This window comes from Xiphophorus hellerii, chromosome 6 (genome assembly GCF_003331165.1).
Source record: "Xiphophorus hellerii strain 12219 chromosome 6, Xiphophorus_hellerii-4.1, whole genome shotgun sequence".
Classification (NCBI taxonomy): domain Eukaryota; kingdom Metazoa; phylum Chordata; class Actinopteri; order Cyprinodontiformes; family Poeciliidae; genus Xiphophorus; species Xiphophorus hellerii.
The window spans coordinates 13,885,720-13,902,401 of NC_045677.1; the positions used below are offsets into that span (position 1 = coordinate 13,885,720).

Here is a 16,682-nt window from a genome sequence, read left to right on the forward strand (position 1 = left end):
GCCTGTGAGTATGGATCTTATCCAAGCGGACACGGGGAACAAAGCAGAGCTCTCAGCAATCATTCATTGCTCTCAAAAGCTGGCCAGGAAGGAAAGGGATAGTGTGAGGCTTTGCCTATAATAAGTCTGCTTTCAAAGTCAGAGTCAAGGACATCTTCAGCGATAGTGGGGATGAAAAAGGTGATTTATTACAGCTTCCTTTTTCACACAAGATATCCTTAATTGTGTTTGGGTTAGTCTTTACATACACACATGCATACAGGCCACATAATTTTTATAGGACGGAGTGATTATTCTGAGACGTATTTAAGTTGAATATTTGAAAGGGTAGTATCCCTTTCAATAATTTTCCAAAAGTTGAACTTCCTGAGAAGCTAGCAACTCTTAAATGGCACATACTGTAAATGTATGCTATTTATTCCATACTGTCAGAAAGTTGTAGCTTTTCTGTTTACAGAAACACAGTGTACACATGCATTTCCCTGCCAAAAAATCATCCCTGCAGCCCAGCATTGGAGCTTTGTTTGGAAGGAAAAAACAGCTTTGTATAAAATGAAACAGTGGTGCTACAAAGACTTATTCTCCCCCACAGAAGGCAGCCTCTGAACTGTCTACAATGGTTTGCTTGTAGTGCAGGCCTATTTTTTTCCTCCTTTACTTGTGTACATCACAAAAGATACTTTTGCCTAATGCCTGCCCAGTAGCTTGTTTGGAGCAACTCTAACATGAAAAACAGGTGGCTTGTGCCCTTTTTCTTTCATCAATTAAAGGAAACTTTGAGCTTTTTGAGAAGCAAAAAAGTCAAAAATGAAAAGCAGGGTGTGCCGTGGTGGCGTAGTGGTTAGCGCGACCCATATTTGGAGGCCTTGAGTCCTCGATGTGGCCGTCACGGGTTCGACTCCCGGACCCGACGATATTTGCCGCATGTCTTCCCCCCTCTCCTTCCCCGTTTCCTGTCAGCCTACTGTCAAATAAGGGACACTAGAGCCCACAAAAGACCCCCTGGAGGGTTAAAAAAAAAAAAAAAAAAAATGAAAAGCATATACTAGATGACAAAATAATATAAGCTCACCTTACAGAAGGGGTAACTAATTGAACATAACATTATGTATTTATTTCTAGTAATCTCTTGAAATGATTATATTAATCACTAAATGCTTTCCCTCACTTTTACTCACATAAAATATGTAACTGGCTTGTATATAAAAATTAATTGTTGCTCATAACTGTCAAGCAAATTCTTGATTGCTTTTTGTTGTTTCAGAGTGTCAAGCCATCCAGGTCTTCAATCTATTTAAGTAAGTCCCTAAGTTGACCACTAAACAGAAAGTGTGAAATGATTTATTGTCACAAATATTCTAAAATATGAAAAGACCAGAGAGATGCATTTCTTCTGACATAATGGTGTAAAATATACTGGATTTTGAATTTGCTGTCTATGCCACACAGTCCTTTAATATCTTGGATATTCTGCTTCATTATCTGTATACTTTCACCTTTACAATTACTGAAAGTGTAAATTCTGATAATTGACCAGATTTGATAACCACTTATATTTTCCATTCATTTCTCAGTCTGTTTCCTTCATTCTTTTAACATTTTTCAGCTGACCTACTGACAGTTTTGACAGAAGATAGAACTGGAAACAGACACAGGGGACACTGAAATCAGATGGAAAAACGGTTCTGCTGCTGGAAGAGATTTCAACTAACTGATTACAGAACATTTTATGGGCGGGGCCACGGGACAGCTGTTTTCAATCACCATAAGTACCCAGGCTCTACACCCGCTCAACGTCAAATCCTTTGATTAAGTGAAACATTTAGTCCTGGCCTCTAAATTTGCTGACAGTATTTGAAATATTTTGTGGTTTTTCTAATCTTCTATTCTCAATCTTCAGCCCGGTTGCACCAGCTCTTAGCTTCTCATCTGCTGCTACAAAGCTTAATCTAAACAAATCCACAAAACAATTATCATCTTGTAGTCTTGACATCCATTAAACCAGAAACCTTGCCATTGACTTTGAGTCTGCTTTGGGTCCTTTTAATCTAAGTGAATGACACATACTGTACATGCTGGAAGCCTTTCTCCAGTTTGCTCAGTATAAAATTTATGATATTTGACTTAGTCTCTTGTTGTAATATATGACTGATATGTTTGTGTGCCATTTGGTCTTTTTGGGTGTAGTTGTCTTATGAGCTGTCAGCTTAGAAAAGTCATTTGACTGGTAATGTGGTTCTGTTTTGAGTTGATCACAGATTTGCTGAAAACTAAGTAGATTACTTAGCAAAATTAAGTATACTGCTCTGGATAGCAACACCTGAACCACTTAGACCTCCGTATCAAGGTCTTCTAATTATACCATGATCTAGATTGTCTTCTGCAGAGCATTAAGATAACAATGCTGACCATCTTAAATCCCTCCTGTAGGCCTATGTATTCCCTAAATTATTATTTTTTTTACTTAACTGTACTATCTTTTATGGTTTCTTTGCAAATGTCCATATTTTGTATGCATTATGCAGTAATTTTATTATGGCTTCATTGTGCATTTTGTCTCCAGCATTTTCTAACCTATTCTTTAAAAAGTGCTGTACAAATAAAACTTTACTTACTTAATATAGAGTTAGAGTCTGCAGTTTTATGAGTGTGTCTTGTTTAGTGGATTTGTTGTGCTGGTTTCCTTGAGAGAAGGAATGGTTGTGGAGGATGTGATGGTATTGGGTTTTTTGCATGAATAAAGCTCTATTATTAGAGCCACAGTTCACCACTGTGTTTTCGAGAGAGAATCATGATTTCACAAAAAAAACATTTTAAATCACTTACATCCTGGTTGGACATGTCCCAGTAAGGCCTCTCTCCGTATGACATCACCTCCCACATGACGATACCATAACTCCACACATCACTGGCTGAGGTGAACTTTCTGTAAGCAATGGCCTCTGGAGCTGTCCACCTTACTGGGATCTTTCCACCCTAAGAAATAGAAAGAAAGAATTAGCATGTTAGAGACATTTTAATGTTTTGATAATGTTGACTTCTTTTCCACTTGGGTTAAACTTACAGTGAGTCATTTTATCCTGACTACCACAAGACCTGTCTTGACTGTTAAGAGTTTAATCTCCTTTCTTTCTTCATCCACCCTGTGTATTCATTCACCTGAAGCCAAAACATTCATAAGATTCATGCTTCCATCCCACGAGTGACTCTGCACAGTCATCGACCGACATTACATTTACTACTGTCTTGTCTCCTATCTGAAGAAAGGAAGATAGATCTGGGCTTCTGCTCCTTCATTGAGCGTTACTAGGCTGTAATTGGGCTACCAGGGCCTAAGGCATGCCACGTGCCTTCTTGAATGAAATTGACAGCCGCTTGCTTTAAATTCCGTGCACACACCAAAGCAGTCTCAGCTGGCTAACATATCAACAGACGGAGATGTTTGTGAGTGAACACCCACATGTCTAACTAGGCAGACAGACATGTACATGCCTGACCATACTCCCTTCATTCACATCTGAGTTGAGCTCGCCACCAGCTTAATAATGCCAATTAACTGAACCTGAGCATTTGGAGATAAGCTTCTGTTGGAAACAAACCCAAGAGAAACAGGCGCAGACCACCCTGAGTGAGGAGAATAACACACAGACAATGGTTCTTTGGGATCTTTCCAAATTGCATGCTTATGTCCAACAGTTTCCTTTTTTGGTAATACATATATTTGTATTATGATCATGTTCTGCAGGTCAGTGTTATGCTGTACTACTGAAGTGGAGAATTTGAATACATGACTGACCACACAGAAATGTGATAACTGATAGTAAACAAAGGTTGCTAGGAGGAATTTAGGGGGAGTTTTCCACAGCATAACAGGATAAATGTTCAATTTAAGAGCAGCGGTCTATATTTTTATTCCACATATCATACTGTTATCACTCTAAAAATCTTGGATGATCACATGTTTCTATACTCAAATTTAATGTCCCTTCAAAAAATGTTCTGCATTGAATCCTGACTCTCTGTTTTCATAGTTTAACTTCCTCTATCGAGTTAAAATCCATGCTCATATCTCTATACTGTCGGCTCACACATTCTTCAGTTTTGGGACTAGAGACAGTTCTTAGCTGGTTTTCTATAATAAATGGTTTGATTTTCCACCACCAAAGAGTCCAGTCGAAACCACATCATTATAAATGTTTCTTTGATAATTTAAATTATTAATCTAAAATGTAATTTATTAATTTAACTTCATATTTTAATATTTAATTGAGTCTGATCTCCCCTCATAGTGCTGTTTTATAGCACAATAAAGTAACTATGTTTTCTTTAGTTGTTATAAAGTAAGTGAATAAAGACTATAAAATGCAATAATTTCAGAGCTTCTCATGTCTATTCTTATACCTCATTTCGGTTTCCATCTGGATTGTTTTATATCCACTGAGTACTCAGGGTTTGCTGTCTGGTTTGTGCTTATGGCTGGGGAAATAAATTATTTAGAAACAGGAAAAAATATATATATTTGTAGCAACATTTATATTGGTCGATCATCTTTCTCCTCTGGGTAACTGTCTCATGTAAAAGACTGTTTGAATGAGCATATATGAGATGAAAGATGAGGTTATAAATACAATGTAACAAAAAAAAAAAAAAAAACTAGCTGGAAGCAAAATGTTGTCTATTACAATCCTTCTTTGACATAACTTCCTTGCTGCTTTTTCTCAGTTTGTACATCTGGTCTGTTGCCCCAGGACCCCATTAAGATATGAGCTGGGAGTTGCTGAAATAGGCCGAGTAAAGCTTCGAGTAAAGCTGTTTTCACACTACCAGTGGGACAGACATTAGTTATACTATTTTTAAGTCAACTGAGTCACAGATGTCTATGTACACTCTTTAGTAATTACTCCTCTGGGCCATTACTAGCTCTGCCCAGTTTTAACAACATACAGTGTTGACTGACTTATGAATAGACAAAGACGGAAAGCAAAAACATAAGCACTTTCTTTAGCACAAAACGCATCAATACCAGTAAAGAGATCTTTAGGGGGCACAGAGGATGTTATGTTCTGTTGTTGGAACAGTGCTATGAGGGATGCTGCTAATAAAGTTCCTAGCCATATCTTAAAGACTAGTCTATGAAAATATTGTCAGAGTTGGTCTGTAGCTTATAAAAAAAATAACAATGAGATCAGAGCATTGTTATGACTCCTCAGAGACTTTGAGTTTGTGATTCCTAAGCCACATTTTAAGTTATTTGTTGGAGTAATTCAGAAATTTTCTATTTGAAAGATTGTCCCCGAACTTCCTGGCTGATGTCTTAAGATGTAGTTTCAACTTTCCACTGCATTCCACTTTCCTTATGCATCTATTTTGTGAAGTAAACATTCCCTCCAGCCACATCACAAGTGATTTTACCACCCCCATATTTCACAGACAGATTAATGTCATCAAACTTGCAAGCATCCCATATTGTCCTTAAAATGTAACAATTGACACTATGGTCAATGACATTTATTCTAGTTTCTTCAGACAACATGTCATCACTCCAAAAATTAAGGTAATTGTTAACTATGAATATTTGAAAATTGTAATTCTTCTTTTTGGGTCGCTCCTGGAGTAATAACTTATTCCTCTAAGAGTTCCCTTTCAGGTCAAGTTGATACAGGATTCATGTCAATGTGAATAATGGCGCTCACTTACCATTATGAATGTTCTTATTAGGAAAACATCCTAATAAGAATGGATCTGTCAAAAGTTTACAAAGCCATGGAATTATCATCAGGTCTTTCAAAAATTGTCTAAATACATCGTGTGTATTGTGCTATTATTTAATGTGATTATTGTATATAAATATTTGAATTTGAAGTAAGTTAAATAACATTTCCTCCTCAAAAATTAACTCAATACTCTGGCACTTAGGAAATAGAAATAACTGTGTTTATCTTAGCTGACTTAAAACAAATTGATTTCATGTCATACAGAGACATGACATGGTATGTATATATATATATATATATGCTGCAGTTTCTGTTTTCTCTGTCAGTATTAAATAAAAATATTTCTAACTTCTATCTTGGACAACTACCTCAGACTCTGTGGAGAAGAGCTAGAGTTCATAGTCACAGCAGCATCAGAACTTCTCAACCTCGAGTGGAGAAAAATCCAATGATATACCCCACAAGCTCTCTGGATAATAACTAAAGTAGGTGACACACAGTGCTTGATTTTCTAGCCATGTTGGATGGTTCCATTTTCTGCTTGATGAATTTTGGGTCTTTAAATAAAAAGCAAAGCTTCAAGAGGGTGTGAAAACATGAAATTTATGTGATTGAGAAAAAAACAAAAAACAACAAAAAAACAAAGTTACTTCTTACATATGCTGGTAGATAATACATCTAGCTATGTTTGCACACAAAATTCCAGGGCAGAGAACCTTGAGCCAACATTTGAACGTGTTGAAATCTTTGCATCAACAAAGTGAGATTACAGAACGTGACTGGCTCCACCTGCTTGTGACCGCCTCTGACAGGTTGTGACTAGAAGTGACAGCTTGTGATAAGTCTGAAATGTCACAGTAAATAGGATGTGCAGAGACTGTCAGTTTAACAGGTATTATGCTGAAACGAATGTTTTCCTTTGACAACTGGATCTGAGAGACAAAGGACAAACGTTGGGTGGTCAGGTGACATGTGGTGTTTCTTGTGAATGTGTTACACTTGGTCAGGACATGATACACCTGTCAAGACGTGGTGCTAGCTTGAGCTGTGAATCCACTAATGTGCAGATCACTTCATGTAGATTGTCAACGATGTGCTGTATGTGGAATGTGGTAAAATTTAGAACACAAATACCCGTCACAGAACAGTGAACAGTTGTCACTAACATCTTCCAGATAAGCTTGCTGTAGAAAAGCCCAGTGCTTTTTGTTTTTACTCAGCTTTTTTTTTTCTTCATATGAGCCATTTAGGGACTCTGAATAAACTTTCTAAGCCATCTGGAAGTCAACTATGAAAAACTTTCTCCCTGCCCCCCGCCTCCCATTCCTTCCCTCTCTTCGATGCCTTTACGCCACGAACGTCAGTAATCTATTTCCAAACAATGCACACTCAAATGGGCTTGAGCACATTTACTTAGGCTGGGCAGAGTGCTCCATCAACATAGTTTTAATGAAATCCTGGGTGCAACGATCTGCCCTGGATGTCTGCCCAAACAGAATGAGAAAAAGAGTGAAGATGCAGTTAGAGCCAGAGAGGATGAGTGACAGCAGGACTTGAAAGGTGGAGGGCAGAAGGAAAAGAAAAAAACCCAAAGTCATTTGATGACTTTTCTGACTTTCTTTTCAATAATGTCTAATGGAAATGAACAGAAATATTCCAACATGTATTTAAATGAAATAATGTAAAACTTTGGGAAAATCTTTACTCACTGACTTATACACAGTGAGTAAAGATAAATTCACATAAATTCTAAACAGTCTAGTCAAAACATTCTGCAACGATCCCTTTTTTTTCTAGTTTAAGTTTTGTTACTAACTGCATATCTACATAATCTTAACAAATGAGAATTACAAGAAGCAGTAGTACTTGATTTGCAAAAAATATTTTCCTTATTTGCTGTATCATATAATGATGGGTATGGAGTGAGGACTGAGGGCTGGACTGAGAGAGTGAAAGAAAATAAATCCAACCTACAGTGTCTGACCACAATATCCAAGCTCATTAAGGTATTTTATAAAGTTGTAACCACAATTTGCAATATGATACTTTGTTTTAATAGTTATCCCGCTTCTCAAAACATCAAAAAATGAGCAATGCAATTTTAATGAGCACCTTTTAAACTGATACCTATGAAGTCACCAAGGTATTGAATGGATCCCACCTGTGTATAATTAAAACTCATTATACCTGCAACTTATTTGTGAAGAATTCAGAGGTATGTAAGAGGATATTAATAAGCAAATGCTGACATGGAAAAAAAAGAAACACATCATACGGGTCAGGGATCGAGTTGTGGAGAAGTTTAAAGAGAAACAGGTGGGGAATTTTTCTGCCAATATCACAACTGTAAGATATGAAATTCACAAATCATTATGGAAGTGTGGTGAGGGGAAAGCCATTGTGATTAAAACACTTCAGTATTTTTTTTAAAGATACTTTTCATCAGAATCTATTGCACTTACTAGCATTTAGTTGAAAATTTAGACCAAGTCAATTCTCCAGGTTTTAAAACAGGCCTTTTTATACCATCTACTGGCACCACCAAATTAAATCTATCTAGTATCTATCTCTCTTTTGTGTTAAAATCTAATTTTAGAAATTGACCTTGGCCTCAATTTCTTCAGAGAATGTGGGATATAAGCAATTACAATCACTTATCTAACTGGGGCGAAAGCTGAATAGCCCTAATTTTTCCCTTCAGTGCTACTGGGAGTGCAGTTGAGAAGTGCCATGTTATAAAAACACTAAAGGGCTAAAATCGATGTATTGGGGAGTTTTATGCCTCTGCATGTGGTCAGCCATTCCCCTTTTTGTCCCCAAAATTTGGCATCAAAATATAGAATGATATTTAGTTAAAACTTAACAGCTATGCCACTAACTGTGTTTATTTTTGCTGAGATTTAGTTCTGTAATATTTTTAAGTGAGCTGTTATTGAGAATGGGAAACAAAAAGGGAAGCTGAAATTCAGGCAGTTTATTCAAATGGAAGGCAGAAATATTACATATAAGGATTATCTAGAGTGTGTGGATTATTTTAAGTATACACATTTGAATTTCTGGCAATGAAATATACAATCTGAACAGATAGGGGTAAAATTAGATTAAAACAAGCAAACACTTTTCTCAGCCAGAAGTGATAGCAATATGAAGGTATAAATATCAAATGTTTATGCCATGCCTTGTGTTTTGCAAATTTAAGTTTTGAAAAAGTCTGGTTTTGATTAACTAAAATAAGAAATCTCTCCTTTGTAACTCTGGATTTTGTGCAGAGGCACATTTATTGAGAGTTTTCAAATAAATCAGGTATCTTTTCCTCTGGTTTAGTGAGCAGGATTATGCCAGCATGATTTGTTTCATTGTGAGAATGCAAATACAGTCAAACAGTCACAGATGGCAAATCAAAGCCCTACTTATACTGACTGTGGCAAATATGACAGAAGATATAAATCAAACTAACATAATTTATGCAGATGAGTACACTTTGTTACAGAAACCAGGTATGTATCATGTTTCTTTGCTGTTTTTACAATTTATAACTGGCTCATATTATATTACCTTTTTAGATGTCCTATTTATTTAAACCAGTTAATGTTAAATGATTTATTCATCTTAATCTCCACTGTATTTAGAAGACTTCCCCTTTAGTCATCAGCTGCAGGTTAAAGAAAATAATGTTTTAAAGCAATATGCTTGTGCTTTATTGGGTTAATTTCCAGTAGCTTGTTTGATCACTCCAAACATGCTACTGTTTGGAGGATGTCCTCACTGGACGTGAAGATATCCTGGGCAGGAGAGGTCAACCCCTCTCTACATGTTCGTATGATATCAATTTCCATGGTGCAAATGCTAAGCTACTAAAGGAAAAAAATAAATAAATAAATCACATGGGAGACATGGAGGACAACTGTGTAGAAAAAGACAAATGTAAAGACAAAAGAGAGGCATCCACATCATCATTATGGACTTGCACCCCATTAACCAAGAATCTATCATCTTAACTCTGAGTGTATATATGTTTTACAGCAAACAAAGAAGCATGTTAAAAACAACAACAAAAAAACTTGTTGTCCTGAAATGCTAATGCTAATAGTAAACAAACAAATGACAGAAACAACGGGGCAGTCCACAAAGTGTGAGTGCTGGAGCGAATCTGAAAGAATGTCACGCGGGTCATGGGGATTTGACGGATGAGATTTGTTACCGGCTCTTTGTGACCCTGCCTTTCAGCCTCTCTCAGCATCAATGGCACAAGTAAACATAGAGGCAGATACACAATCACCTCTAAAGACAGATAAGGAATTGTATGTGAGTGTACTGTATATAATAACACTCAGTGAGTGTATATAATAACACTCGCATACAATAAATAACATAAATATCTAATCACATTGGTGAGGTTTCCATGACATGAGCAGTTGACAGTCTTGACATCACGAGCCACAGGTGAAAATTCTAACTAAAGTCTGACCCTCTACTGCACATTGAGAATGAACCCTCCGTTACGGATATAATATGTGTGCACATCACAGAAACTCCCAAACAAATGTGTGCACATCTACATGTGCTGGCTTCTCTGCTCAAAAATATGCATTCAATCTGTAACTATGCAATATCAGGCTGGCATCTATAACCAGACTGAAGTGTTTTGTGAAAGACGCTTTTCCCTCAAGCATAGGAGTTTAAGTATGTTTTAAACTTGTTCATAAGTGATGGCAAAATAGAGTCTGTGATCTGTGGTGAAGAAAGAGCTGTGATAAAAGAAATAAAAGAATGTCTTGATTTACTGATTTTGATTCTTGCCTTTGGTCATGAGATATCGATCAATACTGAAACAATATTTTGGATAGCAGCAGCTAAAATGAGCGTCCTCCATAAGGTGACTGGACTCAGCTGAAAATCATCTGTAGGGAGCCCAGAATACAACTACTGTTATCAAGAGAAATCACGTGAATGTGCTTGGACATCTGATCAGTCCACTGGATGAAAAAGTTGGGGCAGAATCAGAACTCGATTAATGGCGTTCTATTCCTTTTGGCCTGAGGTTCCTTGGGCTCCCTGGAATAAACTGGGGCGTGCCACTGCATATGGAGAAGGGTGTCTAAATGTTTCTCCAAGATGTGTTTGTTTTTCAAAAATATAAGAAAATTTTCAATTTCAGACCAAGATTTCTTGTTTTAACTTTCGGATGTTATGCTGCTTTTCCATAAGTTTCCTTGTGGACAACAAAACAAATCTTGCTTGCTTATAAATAAGCCCTGCTTCTCCTCAAAACAATGTTTCTACAGACAAATGTAATGCCTCCTTGCAGTTAATATTTCTCAGTGAGTAAAACTTACGCCCTCAGTCTTGTTCTCTCTTCTCATTGACATTTGCATTTTATGAGCACAAGAAATATGCCCAAAGAAGGAAGTGATGCCAATGCTACACTATTAAACTCACTGGAGCTGTTATCAGATTATCACTTATTTCTAAGAGGGAGAAAAGTAAATCTAAAATATACCTAAGGATGAAAATTGTATCTTTAGGAAAACAGCAAGAGATGCAGGATTAAAACAGAAGCGGAAGACATTAGCGCTCAAGCAATTGAAACTTAGCACAGATTCACAGTTTTGGTAATGAAGATAGCTTATCTGTAAAAATGTAGGATTTTGCAATGTGAGACCAAAGTTTTAACCAAGGGTACCACAATATAGGAATCCTGCTCCCTACCTGAAAATGTAGGCTCTTATTACTTTGGGAGAAAAAAAAACACTTTACTATCAATGGATGAATGGATGAGTAAGAGAAAGAATGCTATATGGAAAAAAGTCTGGAAATACATTTTTCAAAGTTTTATTTTTGGACACCCTGGACAGAACACATACCTTATTCAATAGACTGATCAGGAAACAAATGAATGTGCAACCTTTTCTGTAATTCCTGTTGAGCAAGATATGGAGGCTTACTCACATAAAATAAACTCAAAAATGAAATGTTGATGTTAAGAAATAAGCAAAAGCAAACCTAACGTCGATAAAACACCCACTGGCTAAAGCCTTTAAAATAATTAACACAGCGCACCTTAGTAAGACCAGTGCAGTTCAAGTATTGTTTTGTAAGCCTAATTAATCATGACTTTGGTGAGCAGCCAACAGAGAGGGAGGACAGCCTCCTTCTGTCTTAAACTCCATAACACTGCTCTGGAGTGAACCCACATCCAGGGTTAACACAATTACCAGCATGTCCTCCCAACCATGATCCAGCATCACACTGCAGGCACTGTAATTGGTGTGCCTAGAATTGCAGACAAAAATTAGAAAATCAGCAGAGGGAGAGGGGTGATTAATTTGCTTGAGGAGGCCATTGGTAACTATGTAAATCACTGGCTGTCACTGCAATTTAATTTGCTTATTCTGTTGTCCTTGTGTAAAATGCAAGTCTTGCCCACAATCTGGTTAAAGTATCAGGTCATAACCACAGAGCCTGGAAAGTGAAGGGCATAAGATACATGCAGCTTAATTACAAAATAGGACCACAATATCCTGCAGTGCTTGTGCCGTGTGTGCTGTTTGTCTGCTCCAAAGATTTCAAGGCACACTGGATCAGAAATGTGTAGATATCAAAGTCTGTCTTTTGTTATAATTTAATTTATTTAAAGGCCTAACTGCAGGTGGATAGAAGAGGCAGCAGGTTGCAGTATGTGGAGCTTTGAATTGAAGTGGAGTTTTATTTAAATACTGATTTGACTTATTTTATTAAAGCAGTACCCTGAAAAACTCCACCTCACCTCATCAAAAACCTTCAGTGCCTTACTATCAGACAGCTCTCTCGGTCAGATAATCCCTTTAAGGAGACTTTGTAAAGTCTTGCATTAACCAACATCAAAACACTGGCCACAATCTATAACCCAATCCTTTTGAGTCCTGTTATATTAGCCAGCTTATTCAGCTTTGTTGCTAAATAATACCCATTCAGCAAGGTTTAGCCACAGGGATCAAGCACACAAAGCATACTATTCCTAGGGAGCAATTAGCTCTCAGTCACCCAAATGTAAGGTCAGATCTCCTCTGGCTTTGACGGCACTGCTGCTCATCACACCAGTTGGCAATCAACTCTCCCTGATCGGCTAATATAATGTTTGACATTCACCTTAAAAAAAAAACTAAAAAAAACTTACTTCTAAACCAAATAGATTTTGTCTAATGCCATCAAGAAGGTGAGAAACACAAAAGAAAACTCTGTTTTGTATTATTTTTTTTGCTTGTTTTTAAAAAAAAATTATATTTAGATGAGGACAGTTTCTTTAGAAGATTTCTTTTTTACCTTTGTGTTGCTAACTCACAGCATTCACAGTGGTTTTGATCCCAAGGTTGCAGGCATTGTAATGCCTCTGATGTTCATCCTAAAATATACCTTTATAGATAATATATTCAGATTGCATTCATATTTATTCATAATATATAAGACCCTGCCACTGAGCTGCAATCTTCTGTTGTACACTATGAAGCAATTGCAAAAGAGGAACCCCCATGGCAGTTCTGTAAAACAAGTTAAACTTTCCGCTCTCAGGCAACTCTGTTAGAAACGAGTGTGTGAGGCCACTGGAGGCTGTCAGCACAAAATAAAGAATGGGGCAGGTGAAATACAGGACACGGCTAAAAGAAAACAAGAGACGTTAGAAATAAAAATGAGAGATTTTAAATCCACCTCTAGCATAATAAGAGTTCAGAATAAAAGGAATCTACTCTTAGCTCACGATGATGATATAAAAAAAAACGTATTTCTATTTTCCAACATTTTACCTCATTTAAAAGAATAATTGTTGTCTCAGCTATACCATTTAGGAACACAATGTTTTTTAGAGTCATAAACCCATCTGAAATGAGATGCATTTTCAGAGATTATTCCAGTGACCTCTTCACCTTCTTTGTCTAGCCAACCTCATTCAAAAAGAGTGTTATTTATTTAGAATTCAATTCAGTTTCTGTATGAGATGGAAACACCTTCACCTAAAGAGAATTTCTTTTCAGGAGTTTTCACATTTTGCCATTCCTGCAGTTGGTTCAATGTCTCAAACATCGCTGTAACAGAAGCAATATATAAGTAGACAACAAGCTCAGATATAAGTCTGTATATCAGCAAAATTGTCACCATTATTTTTTTACTAAAGTGGAAGTATTATAAAATGAGCAATTTCAGTACTTTTTTAATAAAATGAAATGTAGGCATTTACAGCAAGATCTCCACCAGACAGTTGTGTTCTGGTAAAAGCAGAGAAATTTAAAAGGCAGATTACATAAAATGCAAAGATATCCATCTTGTAAAATTTCACAACTAAAAATAGTTGTGAAATAAAAGCAAAATAGGAAGTATTAATTTTTGAATAACTGCCTTAGTACTTTTTAAGGATTTTAGGTATTCCTCTTTTGAATGTTATTGTGTAACTTTATACTTGTGAAGTGTCTGAGATCTATTTAAAACTGTAGCAGATGGAAACATGTGTGCCACAAGCAGTAAACAACCTAATTTGTAACAAAAGACTTAAGCAGATTCAATGAGGTGACAGCGGATACACAGTCATAGTGAGAGCCCCACACAAACACACTTTTGAATACATTCTGAAGCAGTGCAGACACTCAAAACCACCCACACAACCTGAGGCGAGCGGGGCGTCCTAATGACCTGGCCCTGTGTGTTTGTGAGGGTGTAAAAGTGTGTTTTGAATTAGGAAGAGGAGAGGCAGAAGATGAACTAACGATGGCTGCTAATAATTACATATCTGTAGCGTAGAGGAGTTAATGAGGAGCCAAAGCCTCCCATGATGCCCCAGCAATAATGAATGAGGAGGGGGAGAGAGGGATGAGGAAGCAAAAGAGAGAGAAAGAGGTAGGATATGTCATTTCGAGAGGCTGCAGTGCCCTTTGGTTTCTCTGCTCTTTGGGCATGCCAACAAGAGAGGAGCTTTCCCAGAGGAGGCTTGTCTCCACGCTAATGAAGATGTGACAGTCCTCCAGTCCATGACTTGCGGCGTAGCGCAAAAAGCAGAGGAGTGGGCTTAAGAAAAAAAAAAAAAAGAGTGACAGTTCTTCTAAAATGAATGACGCTGAAAAGGTGAAGGGGCTTCAAAAAAGAATGAGATATTGTCAAAGTCGAAAGTTGACTGACATGGTTTGAAGGGTGTTTTTAAATTGCTTTATGTCAGTAAAATAAATGCATGGAGACTTTAAATTATAACTACTAGATTAGTCAAGGGGGATTACCCAATGCACAGAAGCGAAATAAAGGAGAGAATTAAAAACACTCACCAGAGAGCTGGTGTAGCTGGGATCCGACGTGTCTTCCTGCAGATAGCGTGACAGGCCAAAGTCGGAAACTTTGCACACCAAGTTGCTGTTGACGAGGATGTTTCGTGCAGCCAAGTCACGATGAACGTAGTTCATTTCTGAGAGGTATTTCATCCCTGCTGATATCCCACGAAGCATTCCCACCAACTGGATCACCGTAAACTGACCGTCATTTTGCTGGAGGACAGGGATGAAAATAAAGGTCAGTCATTCATTAGTTGCTATTGTCACAAGGATTGACTCACAGTCACAAGATGCTTTCAACTGCAATAAACAAATTTAAAATACAGTGGCTCCCTAAGCAGAACATCCCAGCTCTGTATAATTTTGGCTGAGCTTTAAAATCTGATTATTATTTGTAAGTGAAGTGTTTTTAACATTAGCTAGAACTTAGAGGCTACTGACCAAAGCAGTAGCAACAGTAACAGTAAGTGCCTTCTAAGAAGTCAACAACTTAAAGCTCAACTAGTATTTGCAGCTTCCATTATGGACAAGCCAGATGTAACCCGGAGAAAACATTGTCTGGTCAGATGAGACAAAGATTGAGGTAATCGGCCACGATGGCAAAAGTATGTTTGGATTACTTAAAGTGACTACTTCTGAACTTGTACATACAGCACCAACCATCATGTAGTTTTCACTGCAAATGAGGGAAAAATAGTAAATGGACTGAACTCATGCATCACATTTTTAGACATACTGACCACTCAATGGGCTTTTACAGAGGAGCGATATATACCCTTCCACACTATCGATGCTCGCACTCTTATACAACTATATGGTATGTGATAGGAACTTTTTCCACTTCACCTCAAATCACATGCTAAGTGGCTGAGAAAGGGTCTTATTTCAGCTGAGTGAATGAATCTGATTTTGACATGGAAGTTAAAGCTACAAAGTGGAGTAAATGATTGTACTATTTTCTGATGCACCAAGGCTACTCATTTGGATTATCTTCTCCTCCAGAATGAGTAAAGCCTGGCAGTTTATAATTATTAACACAACCAGAGGGCATTTGCACATAAAAGACAATGATCAAGATACAGTACGTTGTCACTCAAACACCCACATATGAGAGGGACATCCAGTGCCGCACAGCTTCATCTGCTTGAATGCTTATTTTGCCATTCCCTCCTTTTTACCAATTGTATATTACTGTAGATTCAGTTTGCATCTTGATACAATTCTGGACTCTGGTATTCAAGTATCCATCTGTCCAATATTAACGCTTGGCACTCTTATCCTTGTCTAAATGCTCTCAATCGTAGGCTTTGAACCTTTGAAACAAAACAACAATTAAGAGGGTAAGAAGGGATCGATAGAAACACAAGTCGGATGCGGTGGTTAGCAAAGCCAACTTCAAAGAGCCTATTTAAACCCACTATAGATCAAAGTGAAATAGAATGCCAATCCATGACATTGAAGGAGGGAAAAAAATGTTGAATACTGATGAAGCTGCATGTCAGTTCAATCATTACGATGAAAGAAAGAGTCTATTAATAGCTTCAAAGGTTATTAGAGTAAATAAAGGCTGATAAACAAATCTGTTGTGGAAATTTTAAAATGATAAATGACTGATATCATAGGGATTTTAATTAAATACACAAATAAAATGCATTAAAATAAATATGTCAGTGTGTACCAG

The 16,682-nt window shown here is 37.1% G+C and overlaps 1 protein-coding gene across 2 annotated transcripts in view; it reads right to left on the bottom strand.

Moving 5' to 3' along the window:
• ephb1 (EPH receptor B1) overlaps window positions 1–16,682 on the bottom strand; it is a 178,940-nt gene that overhangs the window by 11,694 nt on the left and 150,564 nt on the right. For both annotated transcript variants that reach the window (XM_032565870.1, XM_032565869.1), the window contains exons 12-13: window positions 14,999–15,214; window positions 2,827–2,976 (exon numbers count right to left, since the gene is read on the bottom strand). In XM_032565870.1, coding sequence (XP_032421761.1) covers window positions 2,827–2,976; window positions 14,999–15,214 — 366 coding nt within the window. The remainder of the gene's footprint in view (window positions 1–2,826; window positions 2,977–14,998; window positions 15,215–16,682) is intronic.